General features: G+C 48.3%; 1 protein-coding gene across 4 annotated transcripts in view; it reads right to left on the bottom strand.

Annotated features, from left to right (window-relative positions):
* Window positions 1–15,204, bottom strand: part of MRTFA (myocardin related transcription factor A) — a 97,548-nt gene that overhangs the window by 16,191 nt on the left and 66,153 nt on the right. For 2 of the 4 annotated variants that reach the window (XM_029954722.1, XM_029954724.1), the window contains exons 1-3: window positions 6,240–6,372; window positions 2,557–2,612; window positions 242–317 (exon numbers count right to left, since the gene is read on the bottom strand). In XM_029954722.1, the coding sequence (XP_029810582.1) occupies window positions 242–317; window positions 2,557–2,612; window positions 6,240–6,357 (250 nt within the window). In that variant the 5' untranslated portion in view covers window positions 6,358–6,372. Of the gene's footprint in view, window positions 1–241; window positions 318–2,556; window positions 2,613–6,239; window positions 6,373–15,204 lie in introns of those variants that run through there. The other 2 variants (XM_029954725.1, XM_029954723.1) reach the window with 1 other exon arrangement.

Here is a 15,204-nt window from a genome sequence, read left to right as displayed (position 1 = left end):
TCCCAGGCTACCACACGGCCCGAGAAGAAAAGCGCAAGCCGGCGCAAGAGAACGTGACTGCTTCTCTGGGCACGCCCAGAGCCAGAGGAGGCTACCTCAGTCCTGCCGGGTTACGGTGCTAGGCTCAGCTTACACGCTGTCGCCGGAAACGGGCGTGAAACGAGAGAGGGAAGACGACATGTGGGTGATGCATGGTGGAAACAGTGAAGGGGAGGGAGGAAGCGTTTCCAGCCTAACACACCTTCCAAAATATGCATCCTGACCAGCTCCGATCTCTCCGGCCGGGAACGGATCTTCCGTTTCAGATAGTCCTCTGTCTACAGAAAAAACACACCAACAAGATCTCAAATCCAAGATACAAGTTATGGAATGGACAGGACCAAAAAGCAGCCGTGGCTGCTGTGTCGGTGGTGGGTCACCTCTGGAGGCCCCCCTGATCTCTGCCCAGAGCCTGCAGGGCTCTGAGGCAAGGGGAGGTTTGGGGGGAGGGGCACACCCATTTCCAATGCACCTGCTCAGGACCCACCCATCTGTCCAGACTATTTGTCTCTCTGATGCCAAACTACTATTTTTTCTTAAAAGTCCATTATTTGTACTATCATAAAAGTAATAACTATATTCATCAAAGAAAATTTAGAAAATTAAAAAGTAAAACAATAATAAAAACTTTTAATCATCCACTTCGTCTTTTGGGATATTTATTCCTAATCATTCTTCTATGCAGAAGATGTCTAATTTTATAGACCTATAATCACAATTTTATGCCTGTTCAAAAAAAGGTAGCACTGTATGATCTCATGAACATTTTCCACTCACTCTGTGGCTGCTACATGGAACACTAATTCTGTACATGGTGTCAGAGCCCCAGTTCCCTAGAGTCCAATGTCCTCATTTCCGCATTTCTGACTCTCCAGGTGCACTAAACCGCTCCCGTCACAGTCTCAGAGGCAGCACACGCCTGGTGCCTGTGTTGTGACGTACATGCGGCCCCAGGTCTGTCTGACCCCAGAGTCTATGCTCTTAACCTCTGCACCAGAATTTTTAAAACCACAGGTCAAGACCTTGCACAGGGCAGGACAGGACAAGGCAGGACAGGTAGATAAGAGCAGAAAATAAACAACCAGAGCACACTGCATGCGGTAAAGGTAAAGCCTTGGTGCTCTGACTGGGAGGCGCTGTGCCAGCCCTGTGGCTATGGGCTCTGGGCCCAGGGCTCTGCCCTGCCTGCAGAGGGCACCAGTACTGCCATGGCCGCTGCAGATGGTGGCAGAACAGGTGTGGACACCACAAGTCTTCTTTTCTAAGCCACCCGAAGTTCTGAACAGTGGCCGAGGCCAAGGCAGAATATAGCACTAAATAAGAAAATATGTGGAGTCCATAGGCCAGGGTCTGAGTCTCAGCTTTGCCACTGGCTAGCTGGTCAACTTAGTTAACCTCTCTTAGCTGCAGCCATGAAACAAAGATAAGAGCACCTAATTCTTAAGAGCTGAGGTGAGCGTCAACAACAAAATGATGCCATTCTGTTTATAAAAGTGCTCCGTAAAATAATGGCTGTTCTAATTAGCTCAGACATGCTCCTTGCCTACTTGAGAAGCAGTCCACGTAATGGCACCGAGTCTTACACCTGGGCTGGGGGCATGGGCAATGCCATCCCTTCCCCTCCCGCCTCCTGCCGTATTCTCCACTCCGCCCAGTAACTGCAACAGCTCAGCTGGTTGCTGTTTTGGTTCCCAGTGTCCATGACCTCATTCCTCCCATTCACTCTAAGAATCACTCATAATTTTCGTTAGAATTTTTTAAAAGATAAAATAAGAAAGACAGTAAGAGAGTCTTAGAGGTAAATAGTTCAGTCTTTGAAAGAGCTGTGAGTCTTAAGGAGCCATGGCCTACAGGTCCTCCACAAGGGAGGTTCTCTTTCCTGGCCTTTTATGTAAAAGAAAAAAGTGAAGGGGTAGAGGGGAAGCGTGTTCCAGCAACTTCCCCATCTCTGCCCACACTGGGAAGCAGAATATCCCCCTGAGGCCCCCGAGGGAACTGAAACCGAGGTGGGACAAGGCGACAGGCCAGGTGCAACAGCACGAATTGGGGCTCAGACGGGGGCCCAGCTTCTGCCTCCACAGCCTCGGGTGGACACTGGCTACACCAAGCACCTGAGACCTTTCCTGTCCCTCGGAATGCCCATCTGGAGAGGTGCGGGCAGTCCAGACACAGAGGACCAGCCCTCAGGAGGCTTTTCCATGGCTGGTGTTCTGTCCTAACATCCACAAAAGGTGAAGTGGAATTAAAGATGGGGAAATACCAGCAGTCTCCAGAGCCACAGGAGGGAGGGCTGCTGATCATCATATACCCTTAAATGCAGGAAAGGAGAAATTCCAATCACGTTTCAGATGGTGCCACAAAGTGGCTGGGGCGGGACAGTACAGAAAAAGGCGGTGCCTCCTGTCTAGAACTGAGGTGAGGGCTGGCCCCGGGGCACACAAGACTGGAAGGAATCCTCCAGCAATGCAATGGGCTCCGCAAATGCACTCTGGAGGCCCCTGGGGCTAAAGGCCTTACCCTGGCCCGCTCCAAGCTCCTTCTCTGCTCATGAAATGCAGCTGGACTTTTCAAAGCTGTTGAGAAAAGAATCATAAAAGAATTAACTTTTATGAAGCATCATGTGCACAACCACAGTTTACACTGGAGAAGACTTAATTCAAGTTAATTTTAGCAATACTAATTCTTATCAGCGGAAGTGAGGAAGAGCATGCCACCTGAGTGAGCGCGTATCTTATGGTTCAGCTGCCCCATTAAAACGGTTCTGGTTACTTTATTCCTAATGCGATCAGTCACTGCCTAAGCTTCAGCTCTGAGTGCACAAGTGGAATATGACTTAAACTATCCCGGACCCGTCACCACACTGTTAGCTGCACAATCCTTCTGGGTCCGGCAGTCCGGCAGCAATGCCTGCTGGGCCCCACCGCACTCTGGTGGAGACGGAGGCCCAGGGAGGGCACAGCTGCATGCGGGGCCCAGCTGACTTCTTCAACCTCCTTAGGAATCACAAAGTGACCAAGCTTAACAGGGCGGTTAAACCAGAAAGACCCAGGTCTCCTTGGGTGCCATTTCCTTCTACGCTTCAGCTAAAATGACCTTGAATTTCATCTCTAAGGCCTACAAGAACTTCACAGGGACTGGTTGACTCTGGCGCACACAGCCCGAAGCTGACAAGAAGCGCTCACTACAGGTCCTGTCAGGGCCTCAGCTGTGCTCTGGAGCTACACGGGCCACAGCTCTTGACTCAGCAAACAAGACCAAACCGGGACCAAATCTCCTCAAGTGTGGCATCATGAAGACAGTCTTGTGTCAAACACTTGGCTATGAAGACAAATGAGTTGGGACATCCTGAGGGTGAGAGGATGAAAAGGCCTGACTCACTTCAAGTAGGGAACAACAGCACTAAGAGAGAAATTTACAAGACCATGGTCGGTTTCACTTCTGCCGCCCTCGAATTTCAGAGCAGCTGCGAAACTGTGTGTGGAGATAACTTGCTCGCTGCAGGCTGCGGTGGGCGCGCAGGGGTGCAGAGAGGCTAAAAGTAGCAAGAGCACAGATATGACCCTATCCTGCCTGGGCCTTTGTGCTTCCTCCCCCATCCTGCTCCTGGGGGCAGGGCCTTAGCAACAGCAGTCCCAGAAGAAAGATCTATATGTCCTAGCAGTATTTACTTAAAAAACAAAAATTTCTTTAATCTTAGGATAAAAAAAGATTAAAAAAAAAACCAAAATCAGTTGCGAGCCCACCCTGTCTTCTAACAGCAGGGGGAGCTCTAGATTTAACAAATAATCGCTAAGAAAAACCAGCACAGGCTGCTTCCCCAACCTACCAAGGCATTCCAGGGCTCTATCCAGGCTATCCCAGCTCTAATCTAGGGTAGTCTTGAGCAATTTAGTGGGTACAGACAGCGCCTGCACCTGCTTCTGCTGGGCAAAGCTGCTTCAACTTCAAAACCCATCTCCAAAAGCCCTGACGAGCTGGAATCTGGTACTGGGGTGTGATGGGCCTCAGAGAGCATATCGCAGGGATGTGGCATTAAGTACCAAGAATCAAAGTGAAAACTCAGGTGTCTGCCCCATCCCGCCCCCAGCCTCCTCTCTGCCTTCTTGCTCTCCACAGCGCTCATCACCGGGTGACATTCTTCACGGTAACAGCGCGTGTCTTTCTAACTCGTTTCTTGTTAGCCTCCCACCATCCGGACCAGCTCCATCAGGTGTGTCTACTTCCTTTGTTTCTGACAGTATTCCCAGTGCCTAGAGTGCCCAGCACATAATTCAACAAATTAATGAATATTCTGTAAGAAATGGAAACAAAGTGTACGCTAGTGACAGGAAAGGTAGACAGCTCTGTGGCAGAGCTCTAAGCTTTCACTTGAACAGCCAGAATTTTGGTTCTCATCTGGTTTCAAAACATCACAGAAGTCCTGGATAGAGAGAGTATCAAGGCATCTGGGGTCTTTTCCTGTTCTACCAATCACAGCCGGTGTGACACAGGGGACTCCTTCCTGTTCTCCTTTTCTTCTTCTGTAGAGTGAGAATCGGTCTACCTCTCAGCACCCCTGTAAGAATCAAATGAAAGTGGGGGGCTCTATGCTAGTGCTGCACACACACATGAACGTAAGGTGCTCCTGTCACCAACAGTGATGTAACTGAATCATGGATGCGATTCCCACACACACTGGCTGGCTCTGGTGCCACCGTCAAGGATGATCTACCTAAAACCCTGGCTGGCCCGCCGTCTCAACAACTCACACTGGCCATCCCAAAGGGTAAGGCACAAATCCAATTTCTGAAAAAGTAACTTGCAAAGCACAGAATTTCTGGATGGAAGGGGGGTGTATCAAGGATGATGCAGCGTTAACCGGGATAAGCAGCAGGAGAACTGGCTGTCACATACAGGACTTCCTGTTTGGTTCGGGAATCTTCACGCAATAGCAAAGGAGAGATGAATATTTATGGAGTGCCTACTTATGTGGCAGGCAGTAGTCTAGATATTTTAAACATGTTATCTAATGTGATATTACTAATGATCCATCCATGTGGTAGGAAACAATCCCATTCACAGATGAGGACAGGCTCCAGAGGGCAGGAAAGGCCAGCAAGTGGCAAAGTGAGGCTTACAGCTTCACTCTATCACCCTCAGGTCAGACTTCTTGCCATTCTCTGGGTTGATTTCTTAACTTCTTCAAAAAGGAGAGAAGGATGACCCTGTTGGATGGGGAGGCAAGGAGGCTTCAATTACACACACTGCTTGGACACAGGCTGAGGGCAGGCAATGTGGAAAGGTCAGCTCAACCACAGCACCGAGCACACACAGGTGTGAAGAAGGCGGAGAGGAGGGTTCAAAGTGACCGCAGGCACAGAAAGCCACAGTTCGAAAGCTGGGGTTCATGTAAGCTCATGGAGCAGCCTTCAGCACGGACACTAGGAAACAAGCAGGAGGGGCTGAGAGCATCAGAAGAATTCATTAGCCCCTCGGGGCCTGATCAAGAGAACCAGAAGTGAGGAGCAAGAAAAGAATTCAAGACAATAACTACCAATCCCACAAGACTGTTTCATTTTATAACATTATAATCTCACTGAATCCTCTTAACAACCCAAGAGGTAGGACTCTTCTTCCACTTTTATAGGTGATGAAACCAACCACCAAGTTACCTGTGAGATCACTCATCGAGTGGCAGACCCCAACCCAGGTCTAGTTCTGTCTCCCCTTTCTTCTTTTGTCTCCACCTCCCACCAAGTGTGGTTTCTCCCAGTCCTGGAACACCCCACTCACTCTGTGCTACTCTCTCCCTATTGCTAACTAACTCTGCTCTCTGACAAGTTCAGCAACCTCAATAGCTACTTCCAACAGAAGAAGGGAGCAATGGCCGTCTTCCTTTGGGTTTTATCAGGACTCCTGTGGAAAGCCCTTGGGTCTGTGTAGGGAGAGACCAGCGGTGGGGCAGCCGGTGCTCCCAGTGTGACGGGGTCTGGGGTCAAGAAGGCATTCCCACGCACGGCTGGCCAGCTGTGCTGTTGGCCACAGCCATGGAGGGAAAGTGGTAAAAGAGATGAAGGGGTGATAAACATATGCCCTGGGCTTCCCTGATGTTGGAGCGAGCGGCAGTGTGGAGTCAAAACCCCCTCAAGCTTTCAGGCCAACAGAATGGGACACAAGGAAGCACAGCAAAGCAGAAAATAGCTTTTAAAGTTAACCCATACATGTGTGTTCAACGAGGAGGGCAGCATTTATCCAGACGGGGGTCCAAGACCATCTTCCCCCTCCTTGCTTCCTTGGTGGCTCAGCCACAAGAGCCAGGATATTATTCAGAAATTTCATTTCCCCAGAAACTCCTAGAAGGCCATATCTGAAAGAGAAGCCCCAAAGAACTGACACAAATCCAAGAACTGTGCATGTCTGGGGTGAAAGGGCAGCTCTGGACGCTTCCCTCCCGGCCTCTGGGACCCCGGCACCTCTCTGTGGGCACACAGGGAAGGGTACACACAATGCTGAAAGGAAAAACTCTAATGAACCAGAAATGGCTATGAGGGGTGACGCTCTTCGTCCCGGTCTCAGTTCCAGTTCTGGGTCTCGTCCCTGGCTGGCTGCAGCCACCAACTTAGACTCTGCCCCCTCTCCAGCACCCATTTTCTTTCTCCCCTGTCATGTTCGCTGCCTTAAATGAGGTCCTTGTGAACTAAAAAGGAAAACGCTTTCAAAAGTTTTTAAAAAAACATATACTGATGGGGCACCTGAGTGGCTCAGTCGGTTAAGCATCCGGCTTCGGCTCAGGTCATGATCTCACAGTCCGTGGGTTTGAGCCCCACATCGGGCTCTGTGCTGACAGCTAGCTCAGAGCCTGGAGCCTGCTTCAGATTCTGTATCTCCCCCTCTCTCTGTCTCTCTGACCCTCCCCTGCTCACGCTGTCTCTCTCTGTCTCTCAAAAATAAATAAAAAACAAAACAAAAACAAACAAACAAAAAAACATACTGCCATCAGCTTCCAAGGGGGAGTTCGATGCTCCACTCGGGATGCCCGAGAACTCTTGGCTCACCGTGCAGGAGCCGGGGGTGGGCAAGCCATCATGATTTAATCTCATACTAGAGAGGGAGTAGAAAGACCCTTAAAAACCAACTTCTCACATTAATTTAGGACATTAAACCAGTACTTTCCCATCACAGATTTACTTAAACATGTAGGCAAGTGAAAGTCTTCTAAGATCCACAAAACACTCTTGGAAAAGCATCTCAGCAAAGAATGGCAGCAATTAGCCACCAAGGCTCATCTCCTCCTCATCATTAAGGAATATTTGTTAGGTGCCTGGGTTGGAATGTGGCTTTATTAGGTGCTGACAGAATAAACATGACGATTCCCATCCTCAATCAGATGCTTTGCCAGAAGTTGCATTCAGAGGAACTCAAAGCCACGGACATGGTACAGCTAACAGAAGTCAATGGAGTGCCACAGTCCATGGAGGCCTACCTTCAGGCAAGCTGCTGGATTTCTTTCCGCTGTAGAAGCAGGAGGGACATTCAGTGTGTACATAAGTGGGGGTTTTGTGGGAAGTGAGGGGAAAACACATTTAATAATAACCCAGGAGGGAAATTAGAAACATAGCAATCCATCCATCTATCCAATAAACAATCCTTAAGTAACTATTATGCCAGTTACTGAGGACAAGGATACACAGAATAGCGCCCCAACCATCAAAGGTAATTCAAGGTCTGGTTAGCAAAAAAGATAAGTATGCAATGCAAGACAGAAGTACAATTGTAGAGGTAATTTAAAGTGCTACAAAGGACAGAAGAGGCAAAATTCAATCCAAGTTAAGAGTGCATGAACTGTCCAGGTAGATTTCACAGAGAAAACCCAAACTAACAGAACACCACAGGCAGACAAGGAAGTGAATGGGGAGGGGGGTCTTCTGAGGCTAAGGAAGAACAAGAACATGAGGGTGTGAAGGAGCACAAGTTCAAGGGGCTACAAATAGTTTGATATGGTTGGACGAAGGAGGGGGTCACGTGGGGACAATGAGGCTGGAGGGGAGGCAGAACCCAGCCCACGAAGACCTTTCATTTGCTACTACAGGGACTTATGCATCTGGGAAATGGATGACATACTCACACTAAGTACAACTAAAAACTCTGGATGTTATACAAAAAACAAGCATAAAGTAGGGGCGCCTAGCTGGCTCAGTCAGAGAAGCATGATCTTGATCTCAGCATAATGAGTTCAAGTCCTATGTTGGGAGCAGAGTTTACTTAATAAAATAAATAAATAAATAAATAAATAAAACATAAGTAGGTTCTGAAAGGTGAAGAGAAGAGGGCAGACTGGCTAGGGACCTTGAGACCTGAAGAATGACACAGTGGTGAGTTCTTTGGCTTTCCCTTTTATCTCGTACATTCTAGACTTGGAGCTGAAGAAGCCAACCATCTGTAAATGCCAATGGAGGTAGATAAAAAGTCCCAACAAAACCTACTCTCATTGGCCAAACAACCAGGGAAAGGGCAACCTAGCCAAATAGAAAACTTTTAGACAATAATTGTTCTACTCCAGACTGACACCGCAAACAAACACTGGCCTCTGCCCGACCAGGAAAGGCCAAGTGGGGAGTCTAGACTCCCATCCTTGCAACGGTCTGGGTTTTATTATAATAAAGCTCTGCAATACCCCTGCCTAGAGGTGTCAAAGAAGGCCAAGTAGAAAGCTGGGGCTTTCATTCCCACTGGCCAGTAACAAATACCCTCCCCACAACCCAAGAAGTAGGTGGAGACCAAAGAGGGAGCTTGGACTTACACCCTACCTCACAGAAATAAGACATCCCTCCCATCCCTGCTGAGGTCAGGAGAGGGCTGGTGAAAAGTCAGGACTTTCACCACGGCCCAGTAATAACAAGGTCATCCCTACTCAAAAAAATCTAACATTCAATCATCTAAGCCCTGGATGAAGAAGAAAAATGATGATTTGAAAAAGTACTTAAAGAAATAAATGGCTATGGGGTACCTGAGTGGCTCAGTTGGTTAGGCCTGACTCCTCATTTTAGCTCAGGTCATGACGTCATGGTTGTGAGATTGAGCCCTGCATTGGGCTCCACACTAGACGTGGAGCCTGTTTAAAATTCCCCCTCTTCCTCTCCCCTTCTTGTGTGTGTGCACTCTCTCTCTTGCACTCTTGAAGGAGGGGAGAAGAAGAGAGGGGAAAGGAGAGGAGAGGAGAGGAGAGGTGAAGAAAAGCTGAAAGCTTTCCAAATGTGTCAAGAGACATAAGTCTACAGATTCAAAGTCTTAGCAGCCCCCAAACAAGATAAACCCAAAGAAAATTAAGCCAGGATATAACACAATTAAACTTTTGAAAATGAAAGAAAAAACTTGAAAGCAACCAGAGGGAAATCAATTTGAATGACAGTAAATTTCTCATCAGAAACTATGGAGGCCAGACAGAAGTGACATGATTATCTTTCTTGTGCTATAAGAATCGTATCTGGGGGTGCCTGGGTGGCTCAGTCAGTTAAGCATCTGACTCTTGATTTTGGCTCAGGTCATGATCTCACAGTTTCTGAGACCAAGCCCCACATTGGGCTCTCTGGTGACAGCAAGGAGCCTGCTTGGGATTCTCTCCCTCTCTTTCTCTCAAAAACAAACAAAGAATAGTATCCAGAGATCCATATGTAGCCACCACATGAGCCAAGAAAGCAACATAATCAGACCTGCATGGAAGGGTATGGGGGTGAGGTATTTCTAACTTAATGTTTTATATTAAAAAACAAAATGAGCAGAAACACAGCTGGTAATTGGTACATATTCATTTCAGCCCCCATGTCTACATTCACATGTTCCCTTTCCCTGTGTCCCCTTTTAGGTGTGAATTTATCAAACCTGCAACACTGAAAGAACAAATAACGGACAGCCCTATAACCCTGACCCAGACCCGCCGGTTATCTTCAGCCATATTTGTTCTTTCTCCCTCACAGGCATGGGTGCGCACACACACAGACACACACGATTTTTGTTTACAGAATCACTTGAAAAGTTGTAGAATTCAATCAAGACGTTTCATCCCCAAATTCTTTAGTGTGCATTTCCTGAGAATGACATTCTCCTCCATAACAAAAAAACACTTTATCACACCTAAGAAAAGTAACACTGATTCAGTGATATAATCTAATGAACAGTCCATATTCGAATTTGCCCCCAAAATGTCTTTTATAGCTGTTTACATTCCCACCCCCCATCCAAGATTTGATTGGGAGTCATGTACCGCATCTGGTTGCTGTCCCTTCAGTCACAATCTAGAACAATACTCTTGTCTTTTTTGGTTTTCGCGACACTGACCTAAGTATCTAAGTCGGCTGTCTTGCAGAAAAAGTGTCCTATATTCTGAGTTTGTTCCCTCATGAGCAGATTTATGTTAAACACTTCTGGCAAGGAACCATACGGGTGACATGCACTTCCCATCAGGAGACATACAATGCCATGCTGCCCGACCACCGATGGTGCTGAAGGTTTGAAGGGTGACAGATGTCTCCATCTTAAAAGAAGCATTCGGCCTCTGTAATTAATATGTACTCTGTGGGGTAACATTTTGAGACCATGTGAAAATCCTGTTCCCTAACCGCCCCTTCCTTCATGGTTTCAGCCGCCATACACTGCTGACCGCTGCCTGAAGTCAGCTGGGATGGCAAAAACTCAAGTAAGACTTGCATTTTTACAAGACCGTCCGGCAGTGATCAAGAGGCCATTCACTCAGAAGAATAAAACGGAACGGCTGGTGAATGGCTGTGCCACGGACACTCCTGGACCGGGGGCACCGGCGGAGTGACCAGGAGCAGGGTGGGAGAGGCCGTGTGCAGTCGTGGGCACGTTGAACACGGCAGATCGCAAGACATCCTATTAGGAGACGTGCAGACGTGTGTACATGTGTACACCTGCATTTGTGTGTGTCACATCATCTAAGGATAACGTGTTATGACATGCAGGGACAGGAGAAAATATTTCCCAGGGAATCTTATGCAAATCCCAGAATTTAAGTGATTAAATCCATCACTAGTGATGAAGAGCCCAGAAAAGGAACCCAAGGAGGCTCTTAGAGGCAGGAGAGGGCCAGGCAAAGCTGCCGTCAGGAGTAAGCTTCAAGGAGAGAGCAGGTGAAAGGAGAGAGAGGAGGAGCGGGCAGGTCAGAGAAAACAAGGCTCGCGAGGTTTCCAGAGGATTTCTTATACTCACGAAGTGGCCACTGGTCTCAGAACTGTGCCAGAGGGCCAGTGGACCACTCTGACTGGGACAGGTGCAGATGTAAGAGATGGGGAAGTGGGGTCCAGAGGCTTATGTCCCCTAAGAGACTAAGATGTGCTAACAGTGCATTACTTACTCGTTCTCCCAATAATATTTACTGGGAGCCCACGTGTCAGACTCTGATTTCGTGCTGGGATATCCGTGTTCTCCTGCAGCTCACACTCTAGTGAACATATAATACCACAGAGGTGATACACACTACGAAGAATAAAGCAGGGGTCGAGGGACAGAGAATGGTGAGAGCAGGAACATGTCACCATACGGAAGGCCAGGAAAGACCTTCTAGTGTGCCGTCTGAAGAGGCCTGCCTGAGGCAGGGAGCGAGCCCTGCACCCATCTGTGGAAGAGCCTTCCTTCTGGTGAGAGAACAGCAAAAGCAAAGGCCCTGGGTGGGAAGCTGCCTGAGCGACAGAGGGCATCAAGGGGACAAGGGTGGCAGAGCAGAAGGGATAGAGAGTGGGAGGAGAGGTGGTGAGAGGGGTAGCCACAGGGGCCTTGCAGGTCTTCGGGCTCTGCTTGGTCTGCAAATGGCACTGGAGGAAATGACATGGAGAGAAGAAATAAAGTAGGATTGTGCCTGTCAAGCTAGTGACTGACAAAAAGGCTCCCAAGAGTAACATAAATAAACTTGCTACAAATGGTCTTATTTTCCCCAGTGTTTGGACAGTGTGTTGGGAATTACCTTCCTTGGGCTTCTTGACACCTATTATTTTCCACATGTCACACTGGAGAACTGACTTGCCTGACATCACTTCCTGATCAACTACAGAACGGAGACTAAACTTTGGTTCTCCTGCTCCCAAAATTCAGATCTTTTTATTTGTACATATTTCAGCACAACAGAGGCAAGAGGAGGGGTTGGGGCTGTGGAAGAGAAAAGACAGTCTCTGTCAAGTTATCCCTTGCCCCCCAAAATGTGAGTTACACCACACACACATATGCGCGCACACAGACACACCAAAAAACCCACAAACAAACAAAACCCCAGTGACTTTAATCTGATCTTATGCATTTTGCTTGCTTTTCCTGGCTACCCCTCTGGAAAGAATCGCTCCCTTTTCTCTTCTCTAATGCTGACAATGGGACACATACAACTTCAAAGGATGTCAAGGGGACACACCTTCTCCCAGGCCTTTTCCCTCCGGCCTGTCTCTTGAAGGGGCCAATGTGGCAAAAAAGAGGGAGTCACTGCATAACCAGACTCCTTCAAAGGTCAACGGCGTCTTCTGCCTCATCCCTTGGCCTCACACTGAGGTCTGTACACAGCTCCAGGTAACTCATTAACGAGGCCACTGGAGCGACACCACCCTCAGAGGGCCAGGCGAGGCCGGCTTTCCCCAGCACCGGGAACCGGGGTGCACAGGCTTCCATACCCAATCGTTTAGGAATGTGTCAGCCACTCCTGGAGCATGGGGACAGGCTGTCTCCTACCTCACAACTCCTGAGGGGACAGTAACAAGGCCCCGCCCCACCGCTAAACACGAGAGGGGCAGAGACGCCAGCAGCCCTCGGCTGAGTGCTCCTCTGAATGCAGTTCAAGAGTCATTTGCATCAGAAGGTCTCTGGAGAGCAAGACTCTCTCTGGGATGCAGATTCTCAGGCTCCAAGAATTTTACTCATTATTAAGCTCCTCAAGGATTCTGTTGCCACTTTCAAAAACCATGGTTTCCCTAAGTCCAAAAGGCAGCATAGTCGATGAGAAAGTAAGGAGCTTTATTTGCTCTTTCTCCACCATCAGGGGCTAAGTGACTACAAAGCACACCTAGTAAGCACTTGATAACTTTTCTCAACAGCTTCATTCAAAATCTCAACTCTGCTGGCCAGGTACGTGCCCAGAGTAAAGAGTGTAATCTCCTGACTCCTTTCAATATCATTGCTTCAAGCTGCAAAGTGTGCATTTCTGAGAGTCAAAGATGAGTTCTCCTCCCACCCTGGTGAGGACCTCGCTGGGCTGGAGTCCACACCCCACTGTTTCTATCTGCAGCCCGGCAATCACACTCAATAGAAGGCAGCTACGGAAAAGTAGTTCTTGGTCTTAGCACACAGCAGGCGAGGAGCCCAGAGGATCCACTGGACTCAGGACAGGAGAGAGGCTCATTACACACTTGAGTGACAGAAGCACAGTCAGCTGTGTCACAGGTGTGACATCACCGCCTTTAGGGAGATGATTCTGTATTGAGGCCGAGCAGGGGCTCTTAAGGTGGGGCATGCTGTGCCAGCTTCAGAGCACCTATGAGGATTACAGGGTAACTGTGCTGAATCATGGGAACTTGTCTGGGCAACCGTGTGGTGAAGGGACATGTAACTTTCTAAGGAATGTCACTGGCATGAGAGAAATCAGGAGGCTCTGATTTATTTAAGGGTTATTAGGATAGAAGCGGAAAATGCACATGGCCGTCAAGCCCCACAGCCAGCAGACAAGAGCAGCAATCTGGAAGCAATTTTACTGGAGGGGGTCAAAAATGATGGGGTTACTCTCACCCCCATTATCAACTTTCCCCTTACTTCCACAACTTTGGGTCCTGATCGGACGCTGTTTTCAACTTTCAATACTGAAACTGCGGAGGAAATTACAACAGGCTATCTCATAAAGCTCCTAGGTCATTAGGAACCATCAGACTGTGACCTTCAGGAATTAGCATGGGCTTTGGAGCCAGGAGATTGGCTCTGCCTCTGTCTGTCAGTGGTGGTGTGACCCTGGGCAAGTCACATGACCCCTGAGCCTCAAGATCCTCATCGAGAGGGCAATCACACAAACCATGGCACTGATGGCTGTTAGCATTAACTAAAGAGAAAGCGCTCCGCCAGCTGCTAGAGGCTGTTAAATTTGAGGCATTGGTACTGTTTTAACCCTTTTTCTGTGCCATCCTCCTGCAGCAAACAGCATGCACGTGGAACCAAAGGCTGACAGCTAACCGGGCCTGACTTCCATTTTCTGTCTTACTGTTTTTGGCTGTCATACCCAAATGCCTCCAATTCTTGCAACAAAGACCATTAACTAAAGAGCTGTGTTGACAGTTCCAGGGACTTGCCATGACAATGAAAATCAGAACCAGGGCGCCTGGGTGGCTTATTCTGTTCAGCGTCCAACTTCAGCTCAGGTCATGATCTCAGGGTTCATGGGTTTGAGCCCCGCGTCGGGCTCTGTGCTGACAGCTCAGAGCCTGGAGCCTGCTTCAGATTCGGTTTCTCCCTCTCTCCCTCTCTGCCCCTCCCCCCTCTCTGCTCCTGCTCTGTCTCTGTTTCAAAAATAAATAAATTAACATTAAAAACAATTAAAAAAGAAAAAGAAAGAAAGAAAGAAAACCAGAACTAAGTCCAAGTCCATGTGAGTCAAAGAAAGAGCTTGGGTGGTGGGGTATGCGGAAGGGATCACACATTCTCATGCAAGCAAGAATCCAAACTACCAGAAAACGTGCTTCATGCACATCCTGTTTTGGTATCAGACTCACCACCACCCCTGTTTTGGCATCTGAGTTGTCATCCCCACCCAAACTAGCAGGAAAGCCAACGACCAAGAAAAACTGTAAAAATGGAGACTCAGAATGCTGAAGCTTTTCCTCCCCAGGAGTGCAAGCTGTTCTGGTCTTGCACCTTGACCTACTGACAGGGAAAGAGACGGAAGACTGGGAGGAAAAGGTCAGGACGCAATCTTTTACATCATAAATTAACAGGTACACTGACTTCCTAAAGGTTAGAGTATGAGCGGCCATATATTATGAACTTGGCCTTCTGAGCTTCCCTTTGACATACATGCCAGTCATGTTTACATGTGGCTCTCACATCGCAGCCCAGTCCAGTGCTCTGGACCAGTGACCGTTTCAGGGCGTGGTCCCTGCTGAAGCACACACCCACCCAAAAGCTACTATTTCTTACTAAAGCCCCAGTATG

This window comes from Suricata suricatta, chromosome 10 (genome assembly GCF_006229205.1).
Source record: "Suricata suricatta isolate VVHF042 chromosome 10, meerkat_22Aug2017_6uvM2_HiC, whole genome shotgun sequence".
Classification (NCBI taxonomy): Eukaryota; Metazoa; Chordata; class Mammalia; order Carnivora; family Herpestidae; genus Suricata; species Suricata suricatta.
This window is presented reverse-complemented; position numbering and strand designations above follow the sequence as displayed.